This window comes from Littorina saxatilis, linkage group LG3 (genome assembly GCF_037325665.1).
Source record: "Littorina saxatilis isolate snail1 linkage group LG3, US_GU_Lsax_2.0, whole genome shotgun sequence".
In the NCBI taxonomy this organism is placed as follows: domain Eukaryota; kingdom Metazoa; phylum Mollusca; class Gastropoda; order Littorinimorpha; family Littorinidae; genus Littorina; species Littorina saxatilis.
The window spans coordinates 76,664,322-76,682,415 of record NC_090247.1 but is presented as its reverse complement, the minus strand read 5'-3'; the positions used below and the strand labels follow the sequence as shown (position 1 = coordinate 76,682,415).

The following is an 18,094-nucleotide window of genomic DNA, read 5'->3' as shown; positions in this document are numbered from 1 at the left end:
TGAGATCATTAAAGTCACTACCAGAGACTGTGATTTCACTGTGTGTATGAGATCGTTAAAGTCACTACCAGAGACTGTGATTTCACTGTATGCATGAGATGGTTAAAGTCACTACCAGAGACTGTGATTTCACTGTGTGCATGAGATCGTTAAAGTCACTACCAGAGACTGTGATTTCACTGGGTGCATGAGATCGTTAAAGTCACTACCAGAGACTGTGATTTCACTGTATGCATGAGATGGTTAAAGTCACTACCAGAGACTGTGATTTCACTGTGTGCATGAGATCGTTAAAGTCACTACCAGAGACTGTGATTTCACTGTGTGCATATCGCGCATGAGATGGTTAAAGTCACTACCAGAGACTGTGATTTCACTGTGTGCATGAGATCGTTAAAGTCACTACCAGAGACTGTGATTTCACTGTGTGCATGAGATGGTTAAAGTCACTACCAGAGACTGTGATTTCACTGGGTGCATGAGATCGTTAAAGTCACTACCAGAGACTGTGATTTCACTTGTGTGCATGAGATCGTTAAAGTCACTACCAGAGACTGTGATTTCACTGTATACATGAGATCGTTAAAGTCACTACCAGAGACTGTGATTTCACTGTGTGCATGAGATCATTAAAGTCACTACCAGAGACTGATTTCACTGTGTGCATGAGATCGTTAAAGTCACTACCAGAGACTGTGATTTCACTGTATGCATGAGATCGTTAAAGTCACTACCAGAGACTGTGATTTCACTGTGTGTATGAGATCGTTAAAGTCACTACCAGAGACTGTGATTTCACTGTGTGCATGAGATCATTAAAGTCACTACCAGAGACTGTGATTTCACTGTGTGTATGAGATCGTTAAAGTCACTACCAGAGACTGTGATTTCACTGTGTGCATGAGATCGTTAAAGTCACTACCAGAGACTGTGATTTCACTGTGTGCATGAGATCGTTAAAGTCACTACCAGAGACTGTGATTTCACTGTGTGCATGAGATCGTTAAAGTCACTACCAGAGACTGTGATTTCACTGTGTGCATGAGATCGTTAAAGTCACTACCAGAGACTGTGATTTCACTGTGTGCATGAGATCGTTAAAGTCACTACCAGAGACTGTGATTTCACTGTGTGCATGAGATCGTTAAAGTCACTACCAGAGACTGTGATTTCACTGTGTGTATGAGATCGTTAAAGTCACTACCAGAGACTGTGATTTCACTGTGTGCATGAGATCGTTAAAGTCACTACCAGAGACTGTGATTTCACTGTGTGCATGAGATCGTTAAAGTCACTACCAGAGACTGTGATTTCACTGTGTGCATGAGATCGTTAAAGTCACTACCAGAGACTGTGATTTCACTGTGTGTATGAGATCGTTAAAGTCACTACCAGAGACTGTGATTTCACTGTGTGCATGAGATCATTAAAGTCACTACCAGAGACTGTGATTTCACTGTGTGTATGAGATCGTTAAAGTCACTACCAGAGACTGTGATTTCACTGTGTGTATGAGATCGTTAAAGTCACTACCAGAGACTGTGATTTCACTGTGTGTATGAGATCGTTAAAGTCACTACCAGAGACTGTGATTTCACTGTGTGCATGAGATCGTTAAAGTCACTACCAGAGACTGTGATTTCACTGTGTGTATGAGATCGTTAAAGTCACTACCAGAGACTGTGATTTCACTGTGTGTATGAGATGGTTAAAGTCACTACCAGAGACTGTGATTTCACTGTGTGCATGAGATCGTTAAAGTCACTACCAGAGACTGTGATTTCACTGTGTGTATGAGATCATTAAAGTCACTACCAGAGACTGTGATTTCACTGTGTGTATGAGATCATTAAAGTCACTACCAGAGACTGTGATTTCACTGTGTGTATGAGATCATTAAAGTCACTACCAGAGACTGTGATTTCACTGTGTGCATGAGATGGTTAAAGTCACTACCAGAGACTGTGATTTCAGTGTGTGCATGAGATCGTTAAAGTCACTACCAGAGACTGTGATTTCACTGTGTGCATGAGATGGTTAAAGTCACTACCAGAGACTGTGATTTCACTGTGTGCATGAGATCGTTAAAGTCACTACCAGAGACTGTGATTTCACTGTGTGCATGAGATCGTTAAAGTCACTACCAGAGACTGTGATTTCACTGTGTGCATGAGATCGTTAAAGTCACTACCAGAGACTGTGATTTCACTGTGTGTATGAGATCGTTAAAGTCACTACCAGAGACTGTGATTTCACTGTGTGCATGAGATCGTTAAAGTCACTACCAGAGACTGTGATTTCACTGTGTGCATGAGATCGTTAAAGTCACTACCAGAGACTGTGATTTCACTGTGTGTGCATGAGATCGTTAAAGTCACTACCAGAGACTGTGATTTCACTGTGTGCATGAGATCGTTAAAGTCACTACCAGAGACTGTGATTTCACTGTGTGCATGAGATGGTTAAAGTCACTACCAGAGACTGTGATTTCACTGTGTGTATGAGATCGTTAAAGTCACTACCAGAGACTGTGATTTCACTGTGTGCATGAGATCGTTAAAGTCACTACCAGAGACTGTGATTTCACTGTGTGCATGAGATCGTTAAAGTCACTACCAGAGACTGTGATTTCACTGTGTGCATGAGATCGTTAAAGTCACTACCAGAGACTGTGATTTCACTGTGTGCATGAGATCGTTAAAGTCACTACCAGAGACTGTGATTTCACTGTGTGCATGAGATCGTTAAAGTCACTACCAGAGACTGTGATTTCACTGTGTGCATGAGATCGTTAAAGTCACTACCAGAGACTGTGATTTCACTGTGTGCATGAGATCGTTAAAGTCACTACCAGAGACTGTGATTTCACTGTGTGCATGAGATCGTTAAAGTCACTACCAGAGACTGTGATTTCACTGTGTGCATGAGATCGTTAAAGTCACTACCAGAGACTGTGATTTCACTGTGTGCATGAGATCGTTAAAGTCACTACCAGAGACTGTGATTTCACTGTGTGCATGAGATCGTTAAAGTCACTACCAGAGACTGTGATTTCACTGTGTGCATGAGATCGTTAAAGTCACTACCAGAGACTGTGATTTCACTGTGTGCATGAGATCGTTAAAGTCACTACCAGAGACTGTGATTTCACTGTGTGCATGAGATCATTAAAGTCACTACCAGAGACTGTGATTTCACTGTGTGCATGAGATCGTTAAAGTCACTACCAGAGACTGTGATTTCACTGTGTGCATGAGATCGTTAAAGTCACTACCAGAGACTGTGATTTCACTGTGTGCATGAGATCGTTAAAGTCACTACCAGAGACTGTGATTTCACTGTGTGCATGAGATCGTTAAAGTCACTACCAGAGACTGTGATTTCACTGTGTGCATGAGATCGTTAAAGTCACTACCAGAGACTGTGATTTCACTGTGTGCATGAGATCGTTAAAGTCACTACCAGAGACTGTGATTTCACTGTGTGCATGAGATCGTTAAAGTCACTACCAGAGACTGTGATTTCACTGTGTGCATGAGATCGTTAAAGTCACTACCAGAGACTGTGATTTCACTGTGTGCATGAGATCGTTAAAGTCACTACCAGAGACTGTGATTTCACTGTGTGCATGAGATCGTTAAAGTCACTACCAGAGACTGTGATTTCACTGTGTGCATGAGATCGTTAAAGTCACTACCAGAGACTGTGATTTCACTGTGTGCATGAGATCGTTAAAGTCACTACCAGAGACTGTGATTTCACTGTGTGCATGAGATCGTTAAAGTCACTACCAGAGACTGTGATTTCACTGTGTGCATGAGATCGTTAAAGTCACTACCAGAGACTGTGATTTCACTGTGTGCATGAGATCGTTAAAGTCACTACCAGAGACTGTGATTTCACTGTGTGCATGAGATCGTTAAAGTCACTACCAGAGACTGTGATTTCACTGTGTGCATGAGATCGTTAAAGTCACTACCAGAGACTGTGATTTCACTGTGTGTATGAGATCGTTAAAGTCACTACCAGAGACTGTGATTTCACTGTGTGCATGAGATCGTTAAAGTCACTACCAGAGACTGTGATTTCACTGTGTGCATGAGATCGTTAAAGTCACTACCAGAGACTGTGATTTCACTGTGTGCATGAGATCGTTAAAGTCACTACCAGAGACTGTGATTTCACTGTGTGTATGAGATCGTTAAAGTCACTACCAGAGACTGTGATTTCACTGTGTGCATGAGATCATTAAAGTCACTACCAGAGACTGTGATTTCACTGTGTGTATGAGATCGTTAAAGTCACTACCAGAGACTGTGATTTCACTGTGTGCATGAGATCGTTAAAGTCACTACCAGAGACTGTGATTTCACTGTATGCATGAGATCGTTAAAGTCACTACCAGAGACTGTGATTTCACTGTGTGCATGAGATCGTTAAAGTCACTACCAGAGACTGTGATTTCACTGTGTGCATGAGATCGTTAAAGTCACTACCAGAGACTGTGATTTCACTGTGTGCATGAGATCATTAAAGTCACTACCAGAGACTGTGATTTCACTGTGTGTATGAGATCGTTAAAGTCACTACCAGAGACTGTGATTTCACTGTGTGCATGAGATCGTTAAAGTCACTACCAGAGACTGTGATTTCACTGTGTGTGTGCATGAGATCGTTAAAGTCACTACCAGAGACTGTGATTTCACTGTGTGCATGAGATCGTTAAAGTCACTACCAGAGACTGTGATTTCACTGTGTGTATGAGATCATTAAAGTCACTACCAGAGACTGTGATTTCACTGTGTGTATGAGATCGTTAAAGTCACTACCAGAGACTGTGATTTCACTGTGTGCATGAGATCGTTAAAGTCACTACCAGAGACTGTGATTTCACTGTGTGCATGAGATCGTTAAAGTCACTACCAGAGACTGTGATTTCACTGTGTGCATGAGATTCGTTAAAGTCACTACCAGAGACTGTGATTTCACTGTGTGCATGAGATCGTTAAAGTCACTACCAGAGACTGTGATTTCACTGTGTGCATGAGATCGTTAAAGTCACTACCAGAGACTGTGATTTCACTGTGTGCATGAGATCGTTAAAGTCACTACCAGAGACTGTGATTTCACTGTGTGTATGAGATCGTTAAAGTCACTACCAGAGACTGTGATTTCACTGTGTGCATGAGATCGTTAAAGTCACTACCAGAGACTGTGATTTCACTGTGTGCATGAGATGGTTAAAGTCACTACCAGAGACTGTGATTTCACTGTGTGCATGAGATCGTTAAAGTCACTACCAGAGACTGTGATTTCAGTGTGTGCATGAGATCGTTAAAGTCACTACCAGAGACTGTGATTTCACTGTGTGCATGAGATGGTTAAAGTCACTACCAGAGACTGTGATTTCACTGTGTGCATGAGATCGTTAAAGTCACTACCAGAGACTGTGATTTCACTGTGTGCATGAGATGGTTAAAGTCACTACCAGAGACTGTGATTTCACTGTGTGTATGAGATCGTTAAAGTCACTACCAGAGACTGTGATTTCACTGTGTGCATGAGATCGTTAAAGTCACTACCAGAGACTGTGATTTCACTGTGTGCATGAGATCATTAAAGTCACTACCAGAGACTGTGATTTCACTGTGTGCATGAGATCGTTAAAGTCACTACCAGAGACTGTGATTTCACTGTGTGCATGAGATCGTTAAAGTCACTACCAGAGACTGTGATTTCACTGTGTGTGTGCATGAGATCGTTAAAGTCACTACCAGAGACTGTGATTTCACTGTGTGCATGAGATGGTTAAAGTCACTACCAGAGACTGTGATTTCACTGTGTGCATGAGATCGTTAAAGTCACTACCAGAGACTGTGATTTCACTGTGTGCATGAGATGGTTAAAGTCACTACCAGAGACTGTGATTTCACTGTGTGTGTGCATGAGATCGTTAAAGTCACTACCAGAGACTGTGATTTCACTGTGTGTATGAGATCGTTAAAGTCACTACCAGAGACTGTGATTTCACTGTGTGTATGAGATCGTTAAAGTTACTACCAGAGACTGTGATTTCACTGTGTGTATGAGATCGTTAAAGTCACTACCAGAGACTGTGATTTCACTGTGTGTATGAGATCGTTAAAGTCACTACCAGAGACTGTGATTTCACTGTGTGCATGAGATCGTTAAAGTCACTACCAGAGACTGTGATTTCACTGTGTGCATGAGATCGTTAAAGTCACTACCAGAGACTGTGATTTCACTGTGTGCATGAGATCGTTAAAGTCACTACCAGAGACTGTGATTTCACTGTATGCATGAGATCGTTAAAGTCACTACCAGAGACTGTGATTTCACTGTGTGCATGAGATCGTTAAAGTCACTACCAGAGACTGTGATTTCACTGTGTGCATGAGATGGTTAAAGTCACCACCAGAGACTGTGATGTTACTCTTTGCCTGCCTGGTGTGCAGAGTTACCAGCAGAAGTACGCCCCTCTTCAGGGCGAGATCGACAGCGTCAACGACCAAGCCAACGACCTCCAGGCAGCAGACGTCATCTTGTCACATTTTAACGTCAGGCGACTAGAAGATTTCAACACAAGGTAGAGTCTATAATTTACATGCAGTTTCTGCTTCATGTGTTCATTTAGTTATATTTGACATTGGAGGCGTGTTTAATTGCTCTGTTAATTTGGTCCGCTTACTGCCATTTGAAGATGCTAATTATTTAGGAACACAATTACTTCGAGTATTTATCCCACCCCAATAGCCGCATCTAATGTTTTGTTTTGTCATAAATTAAACGTTCCAATAACTTTGTACTTACCATTCTTTCATTTTGATTCTGAATTTTGGTTAGAAATCTGGTTTTTAATTTAAGAAAATTATTCTTTTTCTACGCGTTAGCCTGTCACACCTGAAGATCAGGTCTCGAGATGAAGTATATGAAATAAGAATTGAGTAGCAAAGAAAAGGAGCAGGACCACATCAAATGTTGCCATTATTCACTCATGTTAAACAGCTTTTCAGGACAAACGTGATTAGTGTTTATATCTGTACCTGGTGTGGATAGAAAGATAAAAGTGGCGGGGTAAAAACGGTCATACACGTAAAATTCCACTCGTGCAAAAACCATGAGTGAACGTGGGAGCCCATGAACAAAGAAGAAGAAGAAGAAAGATAAAAGAATGTTAAATCGTGTATTGTCCATCATGTATTGTCCATCATGTATTGTCCATCATGTATTGTCCATCATGTATTGTCCATCATGTATTGTCAATCGTATTTAAAAGAATATTTCTTATGGAGAATGATTTACTTAGTCTAAAGCACAAAAACATTAAAATCGCCCAGAATCGAGTTTTGACAAAATTCCACAAAGACATCAATACAATACAATACAATACAATAACTTTATTAATCTCTAAAAGAGAAATTACATTGCTGAGCGTTTGTGTCCGTAATAATAACATACATAAAACATTCAAAATAAACATTTGTTCTTTGTTAATCGACAAGCAGAAGTTTACAAGCGTGAGTTTTGTGTGTACCAGGTGGAAGGCCTTGCAGATAGCGATAGAAGACAGACTGAAGAAACTTCAGGACGCTCTTCGTGCCTTCGGCCCCAACTCCCAACACTTCCTTTCTGGTGAGTCGACCATGATACCTCTGTCTTTGTCTGGGTGTGGAGTTTGGTGTGAACAGACCTGGGAACCCCTACGCTTTCGCCGTATTTTGTACGCTTGATTGTCTAAAATATGATCAGTACGGTCTGTGGAGAAAAAAAAAACAATCAAAAAATTCCTACACTACTTTTTTTTATGAGCGCATCTCGAAGCCGATCTTGTATTTTGGATGTTCGAATGCACATATTTCTGAAAATACGGCAGGTTTCTTTGAAAATACTCCAAGTGTAAAACACAGGGGTTGCCAGGTCTGTGTTGACCTGGTTGGTGGTGTGTCTGTTTGACAGCCTGCGTCTTGTGAATGTCTCGCTATTAATCTAGGTCTTACCACTTCACTAGTTTTGACAGCCTGCGTCTTGTGAATGTCTCGCTATTAATCTAGCTCTTACCACTTCACTAGTTTTGACAGCCTGCGTCTTGTGAATGTCTCGCTATTAATCTAGCTCTTACCACTTCACTAGTTTTGACAGCCTGCGTCTTGTGAATGTCTCTCTATTAATCTAGCTCTTACCACTTCACTAGTTTTGACAGCCTGCGTCTTGTGAATGTCTCTCTATTAATCTAGCTCTTACCACTTCACTAGTTTTGACAGCCTGCGTCTTGTGAATGTCTCTCTATTAATCTAGCTCTTACCACTTCACTAGTTTTGACAGCCTGCGTCTTGTGAATGTCTCTCTATTAATCTAGCTCTTACCACTTCACTAGTTTTGACAGCCTGCGTCTTGTGAATGTCTCGCTATTAATCTAGCTCTTACCACTTCACTAGTTTTGACAGCCTGCGTCTTGTGAATGTCTCTCTATTAATCTAGCTCTTACCACTTCACTAGTTTTGACAGCCTGCGTCTTGTGAATGTCTCGCTATTAATCTAGCTCTTACCACTTCACTAGTTTTGACAGCCTGCGTCTTGTGAATGTCTCGCTGTTAATCTAGCTCTTACCACTTCACTAGTTTTGACAGCCTGCGTCTTGTGAATGTCTCGCTGTTAATCTAGCTCTTACCACTTCACTAGTTTTGACAGCCTGCGTCTTGTGAATGTCTCGCTATTAATCTAGCTCTTACCACTTCACTAGTTTTGACAGCCTGCGTCTTGTGAATGTCTCGCTATTAATCTAGCTCTTACCACTTCACTAGTTTTGACAGCCTGCGTCTTGTGAATGTCTCGCTATTAATCTAGCTCTTACCACTTCACTAGTTTTGACAGCCTGCGTCTTGTGAATGTCTCGCTATTAATCTAGCTCTTACCACTTCACTAGTTTTGACAATTTGTGTGAAGTGAAGATAGCGTATTTGGTTCTGAAGATGCTCCTGTATTTTCTTTTACAACGGAGTATCATTTCGCCATGAGTATATATAGTGCTGTGTGAAATTCATTGATGTAGACACACCATGACCACTTCCCAGGCCCCTCCTATCATCTCAGATTACAGGGATGGGGGGGGGGGGGGGGTTAAAAGCCTAACTACAGGTGAACCCCACTGGAAAGAGAGATGATGATCTCAGGTTTGCTTGGATGGAAAGAATTGAGGCTGACTGTTTGTGTGGGTGGGTGTGTCAGTGTGTGTGTGTGCATCACATGTGTGTGTGCGTATTGTGTGTGTGTGTGCATGTGTTTCTTTCAAGTTGAGTACTAGTAAAATGTGTGTACACTATTACCCCAGATCCTATACTCTTCCTATACATTGTAGTTGATGTGGTTGATATAGTTGATGTGGTTGTGTGTGCATTTTGTGTTTGCAGCAGGTGAAGAGAGTCCTGGTAATGTTACAGAACCCGACCTGCGGATTCAAATAAAATTAACCAACCCAACTAAAATTAAGTAATTTAATTCCAGCTCACAGTGATTATACACACATAATCTCTCTCTCTCTCTATTTCTGGCTGCCCATCTGTCTGTCTCTCCTCTTCTGCGTTACCCATTGACAATACATGTTTATGCCATCTCTCTCTCTCTCTCTCTCTCTCTCTCTCTCTCTCTCTCTCTCTCTCTCTCTCTCTCTCTCTCTCTCTCTCTCTCTCTCTCTCTCTCTCTCTCTCTCTCTCTGTTTAATCACTCACAGTTGTATAAGCATCATAAAGGCATGTAGTCTGCCCTGCTCCCAACTTTTTTCCCTTAACGCAAACGTGAAGCACACACAAGAGTGTTATATGTATAAGTCCTTCACATCATACCAGCTCAAACGTGAAGCACACACAAGAGTGTTATATGTATAAGTCCTTCACATCATACCAGCTCAAACGTGAAGCACACACAAGAGTGTTATATATGTAATCCTTCGCATCATACCAGCTGAAACGTGAAGCACACACAAGAGTGGTATATGTAATCCTTCGCATCATACCAGCTGAAACGTGAAGCACACACAAGAGTGGTATATGTAATCCTTCGCATCATACCAGCTGAAACGTGAAGCACACACAAGAGTGGTATATGTAATCCTTCACATCATACCAGCTGAAACGTGAAGCACACACAAGAGTGGTATATGTAATCCTTCGCATCATACCAGCTGAAACGTGAAGCACACACAAGAGTGGTATATGTAATCCTTCGCATCATACCAGCTGAAACGTGAAGCACACACAAGAGTGGTATATGTAATCCTTCGCATCATACCAGCTCAAACGTGAAGCACACACAAGAGTGTTATATGTATAAGTCCTTCACATCATACCAGCTCAAACGTGAAGCACACACAAGAGTGTTATATGTATAAGTCCTTCACATCATACCAGCTCAAACGTTTGAAATATTTGTGTTGAAATGCAATCAACCTGTCTCAATCTAAAAGATAGTTCTCTGGTTGATGGAGGTTGACCTGTCCTGACTCCTCAACATATAGTTCCCTGGTTGATGGAGGTTGACCTGTCCTGACTCCTCAACATATAGTTCTCTGGTTGATGGAGGTTGACCTGTCCTGACTCCTCAACATATATAGTTCTCTGGTTGATGGAGGTTGACCTGTCCTGACTCCTCAACATATAGTTCCCTGGTTGATGGAGGTTGACCTGTCCTGACTCCTCAACAGACACATGCATACCGTGGATCCCCTTAGTTAAGACCCCGGAATTTAAGACTCCCTCTCTTATATAACACCCTTTAAGACCCTCTCTTATATAACACCCTTTAAGACTCCCTCTCTTATATAACACCCTTTAAGACTCCCTCTCTTATATAACACCCTTTAAGACTCCCTCTCTTCTATAACACCCTTTAAGACTCCCTCTCTTATATAACACCCTTTAAAACTCCTTCTCTTATATAACACCCTTTAAGACTCCTTCTCGTATATAACACCCTTTAAGACTCCCTCTCTTATATAACACCCTTTAAGACTCCCTCTCTTATATAACACCCTTTAAGACTCCCTCTCTTCTATAACACCCTTTAAGACTCCTTCTCTTCTATAACACCCTTTAAGACTCCCTCTCTTATATAACACCCTTTAAGACTCCTTCTCTTATATAACACCCTTTAAGACTCCCTCTCTTATATAACACCCTTTAAGACTCCCTCTCTTATATAACACCCTTTAAGACTCCCTCTCTTATATAACACCCTTTAAGACTCCCTCTCTTATATAACACCCTTTAAGACTCCCTCTCTTATATAACACCCTTTAAGACTCCCTCTCTTATATAACACCCTTTAAGACTCCCTCTCTTATATAACACCCTTTAAGACTCCCTCTCTTATATAACACCCTTTAAGACTCCCTCTCTTATATAACACCCTTTAAGACTCCCTCTCTTATATAACACCCTTTAAGACTCCCTCTCTTATATAGCACCCTTTAAGACTCCCTCTCTTATATAACACCCTTTAAGACCCTCTCTTATATAACACCCTTTAAGACTCCCTCTCTTATATAACACCCTTTAATAATAATAATAATAATAACGATTACTTATATAGCGCGTAAACCTCGTGGTGACAAGCCCAGAGCGCTTTACACTTACATAATCACAATACAAACAAGGAAAGAGAACTAAATCCGAATGAATTCAAACACAGTCCCTCTCTTAAGACTCCCTCTCTTATATAACACCCTTTAAGACTCCCTCTCTTATATAACAGCCTGTTTTCTCAGATGTTCTCTTCAAAACCTCAGTCAATTTACAGGTAGCCCCATTTTTAGACTCCCTCCTTTTTAAGACCTGATCTTCTCAGATTAATTGTTGGAGGTCTTTAAAGGGGGGTTCCACTGTATTCTCTACGTTGAGGTTGACCTGTCCTGACTCCAAACAGACACATGCACAGAGTGGACAGAGTAGATGTGATGTATTGTTTGACCGGTGACCAGACAGCAACACTGACATGCTTGGCAGGGGAAGAATATCGCTAAGGAAACCTGTTACACATGCCACAGCTGACTTTGTCAAATGTTGAACCTACAGTCATGTACATAGCGCTTGGACCAGTGTAGTGGAGATAATTTTCTTCCACAGTGTTAGTCTATATCTGTTTTTCATGATCACTTATGCTGTGACATAGCACTTGGATCAGTGTAGAGAATCTTCTTCCACAGTGTATATCTGTTTTTCACGATCACTGTGACATGGCACTTGGACGAGTGTAGTGTAGAGAATCTTCTTCCACAGTGTATATCTGTTTTTCACGATCACTTGTGCTGTGGAAAACGTAGACGTAGCCTGAGGGTAATGGGAATTGAGTGGTCGTGTTTACGTTCTGTGTGCAAAGATGAAATGATTGCTTTCCTGTTTACTTGCGATTTGTGGTATAGAAAAACGGAGAGAGAAAAAAAATAGATTGACTCATTAAATGTCACTTGAGTGATGGGGAAAATGCATCATGTTGTGGAAATATGTAGGCTGTGTCAAGAGCCCTCAAGTCTTTTTTTCAAATTATAATTCAAGAACTTGTTTTCGAAGTAATACTGTGAGTACTGGTGACAAAAACGCTGTACAAAAGTCAGTGCTGTTCTCATGGTTGAGCTGACTATATGTTCACAATTGTTTGTTGGATAATTTGTCAAACAAGAACTGTTGTGTGCTGATGATATCTGCCACTGTAGAACTAGGACGTCCTTAAAGCCGCGAACCAATATTGAAAAAAACAAAACTTTTAACACATGTATAAATGTCAATTGATAAAACTTTTCTTCAACTTTTTTATGTATACATATATCTGACATGCAGGAAATATCTATAGATATATTTGTCAAGATAGCCAGGCAGCTAATTTAGAGCAGGAAATTGATACTGCAACAGTTTAGCGTGGCAATTGACCATATATTTATACAAGTAAAGTGTTACAGTCAGGGTTGGGCGTTTTGGTGCTGCACTAACAGTCAAGCTATAGCCGGCTTTCCGGTGCAAGCAGTGTTTTAAGGGAGGAAGAGTTGTTACGTACGTCAGCAGTTGTTAACAGTTGATGTTGTGTACGGAAAGGATTCCATACTCATTGTGCCACACATGGAACTTGGAAGCACCAAGACACTTAAACTTGATGTAAATTAAGCAAAAAGAGTCATGCAACTTGAAATAAGTATTATCAACATAGCATCGTTTAATCAAAAATAATTTAAGATTTCACCATGTGATTTGTGAATGTTAAGCCCCCAGCATTAGAAAACCGTTTAGCCTTAAGTGATCTTCCTACAGATTTGCACTATCTTATCATGATCGATATGTTGAATCCTGTCAAACAGGCTGTCAACAAAAGCTATGAAATTCACCAAGTACAAGCTTGTAAGATTGCATGACCCTCTGCAACAGTGATCGAGCTGGTTCTGCTTTGTAATGCTACATGCATGGTTCTGGTTTGTAATGCTACATGCATGCATGGTTCTGTATGTCAGAGGTTATTTACAGTTTGCCTTTGATCCTGTATAGTGAACACAATCTGAGCTACAATAATCTTAATCCACAACAGTAAACAACTGAGTAGCTATATAAGTTCTCACGCACATTGTTGTAATGTGATTCTGTTCTATCACATTATATATGCATGCAATACCTTCGATCCAGGGCGAAAATTAATCTGAGCTATATAGCTGCATAAGAAGATTACATCTCCAGCTGTTACATAAAGTGTCTGAGTGCACAAGTAGCGCATTATAATTCTGTTGTGTGTACATCTTGTTGTATGTACGTGGCAAATACAGTTTGGAGCAGACCTCGGTCAAGGTGGTTCAATGCTGTCAGAGTTTTGAGAGGTGCCAATCACCTTGTAGCGTTGGTTTGTGGAGGTGACAGGTGAAACGGGGGCTTTAGCTCTGCTTTGCGTAAGGGATTTAGATACACCTGTAAAGTTGATGAAGTGTGTACCTGTTAATCTCACCTGCATGCCTGGGCCGTGTTTGTGTGGAGGTGTCAAGTGAGATTGTAGCTATCTGCTTCCGTGGATTCCACTGTGTCAGTGTGGAGGTTCTGGTTGTGATCAGCTGGTGGTTAAAGATCCACTCTAGTCCCTAGACAGTGTTATCAAGTCTTGTTGGCTTTCCTGGCGCTAACATTCACTGTGTCAGTGTGGAGGTTGTCATCAGCTGGTGGTTAAAGATCCACTCTAGTCCCTAGACAGTGTTATCAAGTCTTGTTGGCTTTCCTGGCGCTAACATTCACTGTGTCAGTGTGGAGGTTGTGATCAACTGGTGGTTATAAAGATCCACTCTAGTCCCTAGACAGTGTTATCAAGTCTTGTTGGCTTTCCTGGCGCCAACATTCACTGTGTCAGTGTGGAGGTTGTGATCAGCTGGTGGTTAAAGATCCACTCTAGTCCCTAGACAGTGTTATCAAGTCTTGTTGGCTTTCCTGGCGCCAACATTCAGTTGCATTTGGAACACGTCGTGCAGTGAGATGTTGCTGATTAGTGCACGTTAAGTTTGTGATTTAGCTGAAGTGTCAGTTTTATTGGTTTTCACATGATTCATCAGTGTTTTGGATCTAGCTGATGAAGCCTAGTCCGCGGACGCTATATATATAAATTAAGCCGTTGGTGTACGTTCTGTGAACATTCTGTTTTTGAATTCTATGAGATGTTCATCTGTGAGAGCTAGTGTGTGATCCAGCAGAGTGTGTTGATTATTGTTCTGATTGGATTGACTGGTTGATGTGTAGGACTGTAATAGTTGCTTGATGATGTCACCGGCTGTCACTCTTCTTCACTGCTCTCCCCTTCCTCCGCAAGGTGCTGATCATTACTCACTCATGTTATTATTGCCTGTTAATTACTGAATTCTTAAATGCTAGTATTTTAACAAAAACTGATTGACTGTCAACAATGTACTGCTGCATGTTAACATTTGCTGCTTGCAACATTTATGTCAACAGCTAGTGTGTGTGTGTGCCAGTGTATCAGCCTGCTTGTACAGGACTGTACGGTGCCTTAAATCAGTTATACTGTTTAACTCATCCCTCTTGCTCGCTCTGCTTCTTTGTTCCGGGGGGGGGGGGGGGGGGGGGGGGGAGCTATAAGTGACGCGTGTCTTTCTTCTGTTATTCACACAATTATTCATTTGGTTGTAAAGGCTTATTTATATACATCAAGATTTATCATGTGTGTTTGTTTAATTAATGGTATTCTATAACTTTGCCAAATCAAGAAGCATGAAACATTTAGAAGGACTTAGAGATATAGACTGTGTGAGATAAGGACTTTGCGGAGAGAATTACAAAAAGCAATGTCAGGCAGAATCAAATTTCAAGAGTGAGCGTTTTTTGTCTGAAGAGTGTGACATTGTTGTGTGTGTTTTGTTGTTTCAGTTTCTGTGGACAGCCCCTGGGAGAGGGCGGTGGCAGGGAACAAGGTGCCTTACTACATTAAGTGAGTCACACACTTTTCTTACCTTTTTACATTTAGTCAAGTTTTGACTAAATGTTTTAACGTAGAGGGGGGAATCGAGACGAGGGTCGTGGTGTATGTGTGTCTGTGTGTGTGTGTGTGTGTAGAGCGATTCAGACTAAACTACTGGACCGATCTTTATGAAATTTGACATGAGAGTTCCTGGGTATGAAATCCCCAGACGTTTTTTTCATTTTTTCGATAAATGTCTTTTATGACGTCATATCCGGCTTTTCGTGAAAGTTGAGGCGGCACTGTCACGCTCTCATTTTTCAACCAAATTGGTTGACATTTTGGTCAAGTAATCTTCGACGAAGCCCGGACTTCGGTATTGCATTTCAGCTTGGTGGCTTAAAAATTAATTAATGACTTTGGTCATTAAAAATCTGAAAATTGTAAAAAAAAAATTTTGGTATAAAACAATCCAAATTTACGTTAATCTTATTCTTCATCATTTTCTGATTCCAAAAACATATAAATATGTTATATTTGGATTAAAAACAAGCTCTGAAAATTAAAAATATAAAAATTATGATCAAAATTAAATTGTCCAAATCAATTTAAAAACACTTTCATCTTATTCCTTGTGGGTTCCTGATTCCAAAAACATATAGATATGATATGTTTGGATTAAAAACACGCTCAGAAAGTTAAAACGAAGAGTGGTACAGAAAAGCGTGCTATCCTTCTCAGCGCAAGTACTACCCCGCTCTTCTTGTCAATTTCACTGCCTTTGCCGTGCGCGGTGGACTGACGATGCTACGAGTATACGGTCTTGCTGCGTTGCATTGCGTTCAGTTTCATTCTGTGAGTTCGACAGCTACTTGACTAAATGTTGTATTTTCGCCATACGCGACTTGTTTTTTTTAATTTTTTTTTTACTTCTTGTTGCCTGTAATTTGTCTGAATTTGGTTCTTCCATTTTTTTCAGTATTTTCTTTTCCAGCCTTAACTTTGTCTATAATCTTTCCCTCCTGCGGGTTTTCGTTTCTTGTCTTTTGTTGTTGTTGTTGTTGTTGTGGCCATTATATAATGCTGTTTCTTGTTTGTTTCTTACCTTTATTTCTGTCCTCTTTTCTTCTCAGTTCTTTGGGGATTTCCCCCTTCCCTCTTGTTCAAAGACTTCACCCCCCTCCTCCTCCCCCCCCCCCTCTCCTTCACCCAACTCCTCCTTAAATTGTTGGTCTCCTGCTTAATAGCTCTAGCTAGGGTCTTCTTGCTTCCTTAGTTTCATCCCAGCTGTTTCCCGCTTTACTGCCAGTTAAAAATGAATTGCAGAATTCTTCCCAAGGTATATTTAATCTTCATCCAGATATCATCTGTGTGGAGTTATTGATGCAGCTTTTTATATGTTTTATTGATCTGACCGTGCCTTCTGTGAAGTCTAGATTCCTTGTTCACTGCCCTGAGTTTCTGTAATCTTTTGATTCCTTGTGGTTTGTCTTTATTGGAACATAGCGAGGGGATAATTATATAATTCTCTGCGCACAGATATTTTTCGTTCATCATGAGAGTATTAGCCCCTTTCTCCATGGACAGAGCATGCATGGTTACTCTTTATATCTACCCTTCGTTGTTTTTTGTCTATCCTAAATGCTGCGCCAAACTCGTTTTCTTTATGGAGATACATTTGTCCATCAGAGCAGTATATACATCAGCACTGTATTAGTTTTCTTGTCTCTCTCCGTGTGGATAGAAATGAAGCTAATCACTAATACAGCCTTGCGTTGCAGGTTATATTCATTATACCATCATAGCTAATAGCAGCTGTGGGTTGAGTGATTAAGGAACAAAAGGTTAGTTAGTGGCTGACCTTCCATGCAAAGACCTATACTTGTCGGCCTGTGTGGAATCACAGGCAAGTGGTGTTTATATATAGCGTTTAGCGCGCAGTTAATCCGGCGTTGTTCGGCTTTCTAATCTCCTTAATCCTGCTAGCGGGGGGGCACCCTCTTTGCGCCTTTCAAGCAATTAGTGGCCTAATGCAGCCTTCGTCGTGGGTACGGCCCGGAGACACGTGGGTAGGGCCCCGGAGACACGCCTAATGCAGTCTGCGCTGGCAATATTTATTAGACGGGGAGAGGGTGTGGAGAGAGGGAGATGTAGGTCGGAGAGGGAGGCGACAAATCCAGGGGGACTTTGCAGATTCCAAGACGCGATTTAGCCTGCATGTATACTCCAAGTGTCGGCCATGTAGATACATTGCAGGCGTGGGTGAGGTTTGATGTAAATGAGTGCACCAGAGATGTTGTTATGACTGTGATGCAGAATCAAAGACGTGATTCAGTCTGTACACTCCACGTGTCAGCCACATAGATAATAACATTGCAGGCGTGTGTCACAGCTCATGAAGTTTGAGGTGGAGGAACAGGAGATGTTGCTACATTGAATGCCGGAGAACAAAGTCGTGATTTAGTTTGTGTGCTCTCCGCATGTTTGCCACATAGATGTTTTGCAGGATGCATGAGGTTTGGGGTATAGGACTTTTTTTTAAGTGTTTTTACTGTAGTGTTAACATGCTGATTGAATCGTCTTTATATCGTTTGACATATATTCAATGCAGAGTCAGAAACGGGATTTATTTTGTATGGTCTATGGGAAA

General features: G+C 41.1%; 1 protein-coding gene across 2 annotated transcripts in view; it reads left to right on the top strand.

Moving 5' to 3' along the window:
- The window catches only part of LOC138963298 (dystrophin-like), a 411,116-nt gene that overhangs the window by 356,764 nt on the left and 36,258 nt on the right, over positions 1-18,094 (top strand). For both annotated transcript variants that reach the window (XM_070335362.1, XM_070335361.1), the window contains exons 50-52: positions 6,477-6,607; positions 7,559-7,653; positions 15,414-15,474. In XM_070335362.1, coding sequence (XP_070191463.1) covers positions 6,477-6,607; positions 7,559-7,653; positions 15,414-15,474 — 287 coding nt within the window. The remainder of the gene's footprint in view (positions 1-6,476; positions 6,608-7,558; positions 7,654-15,413; positions 15,475-18,094) is intronic.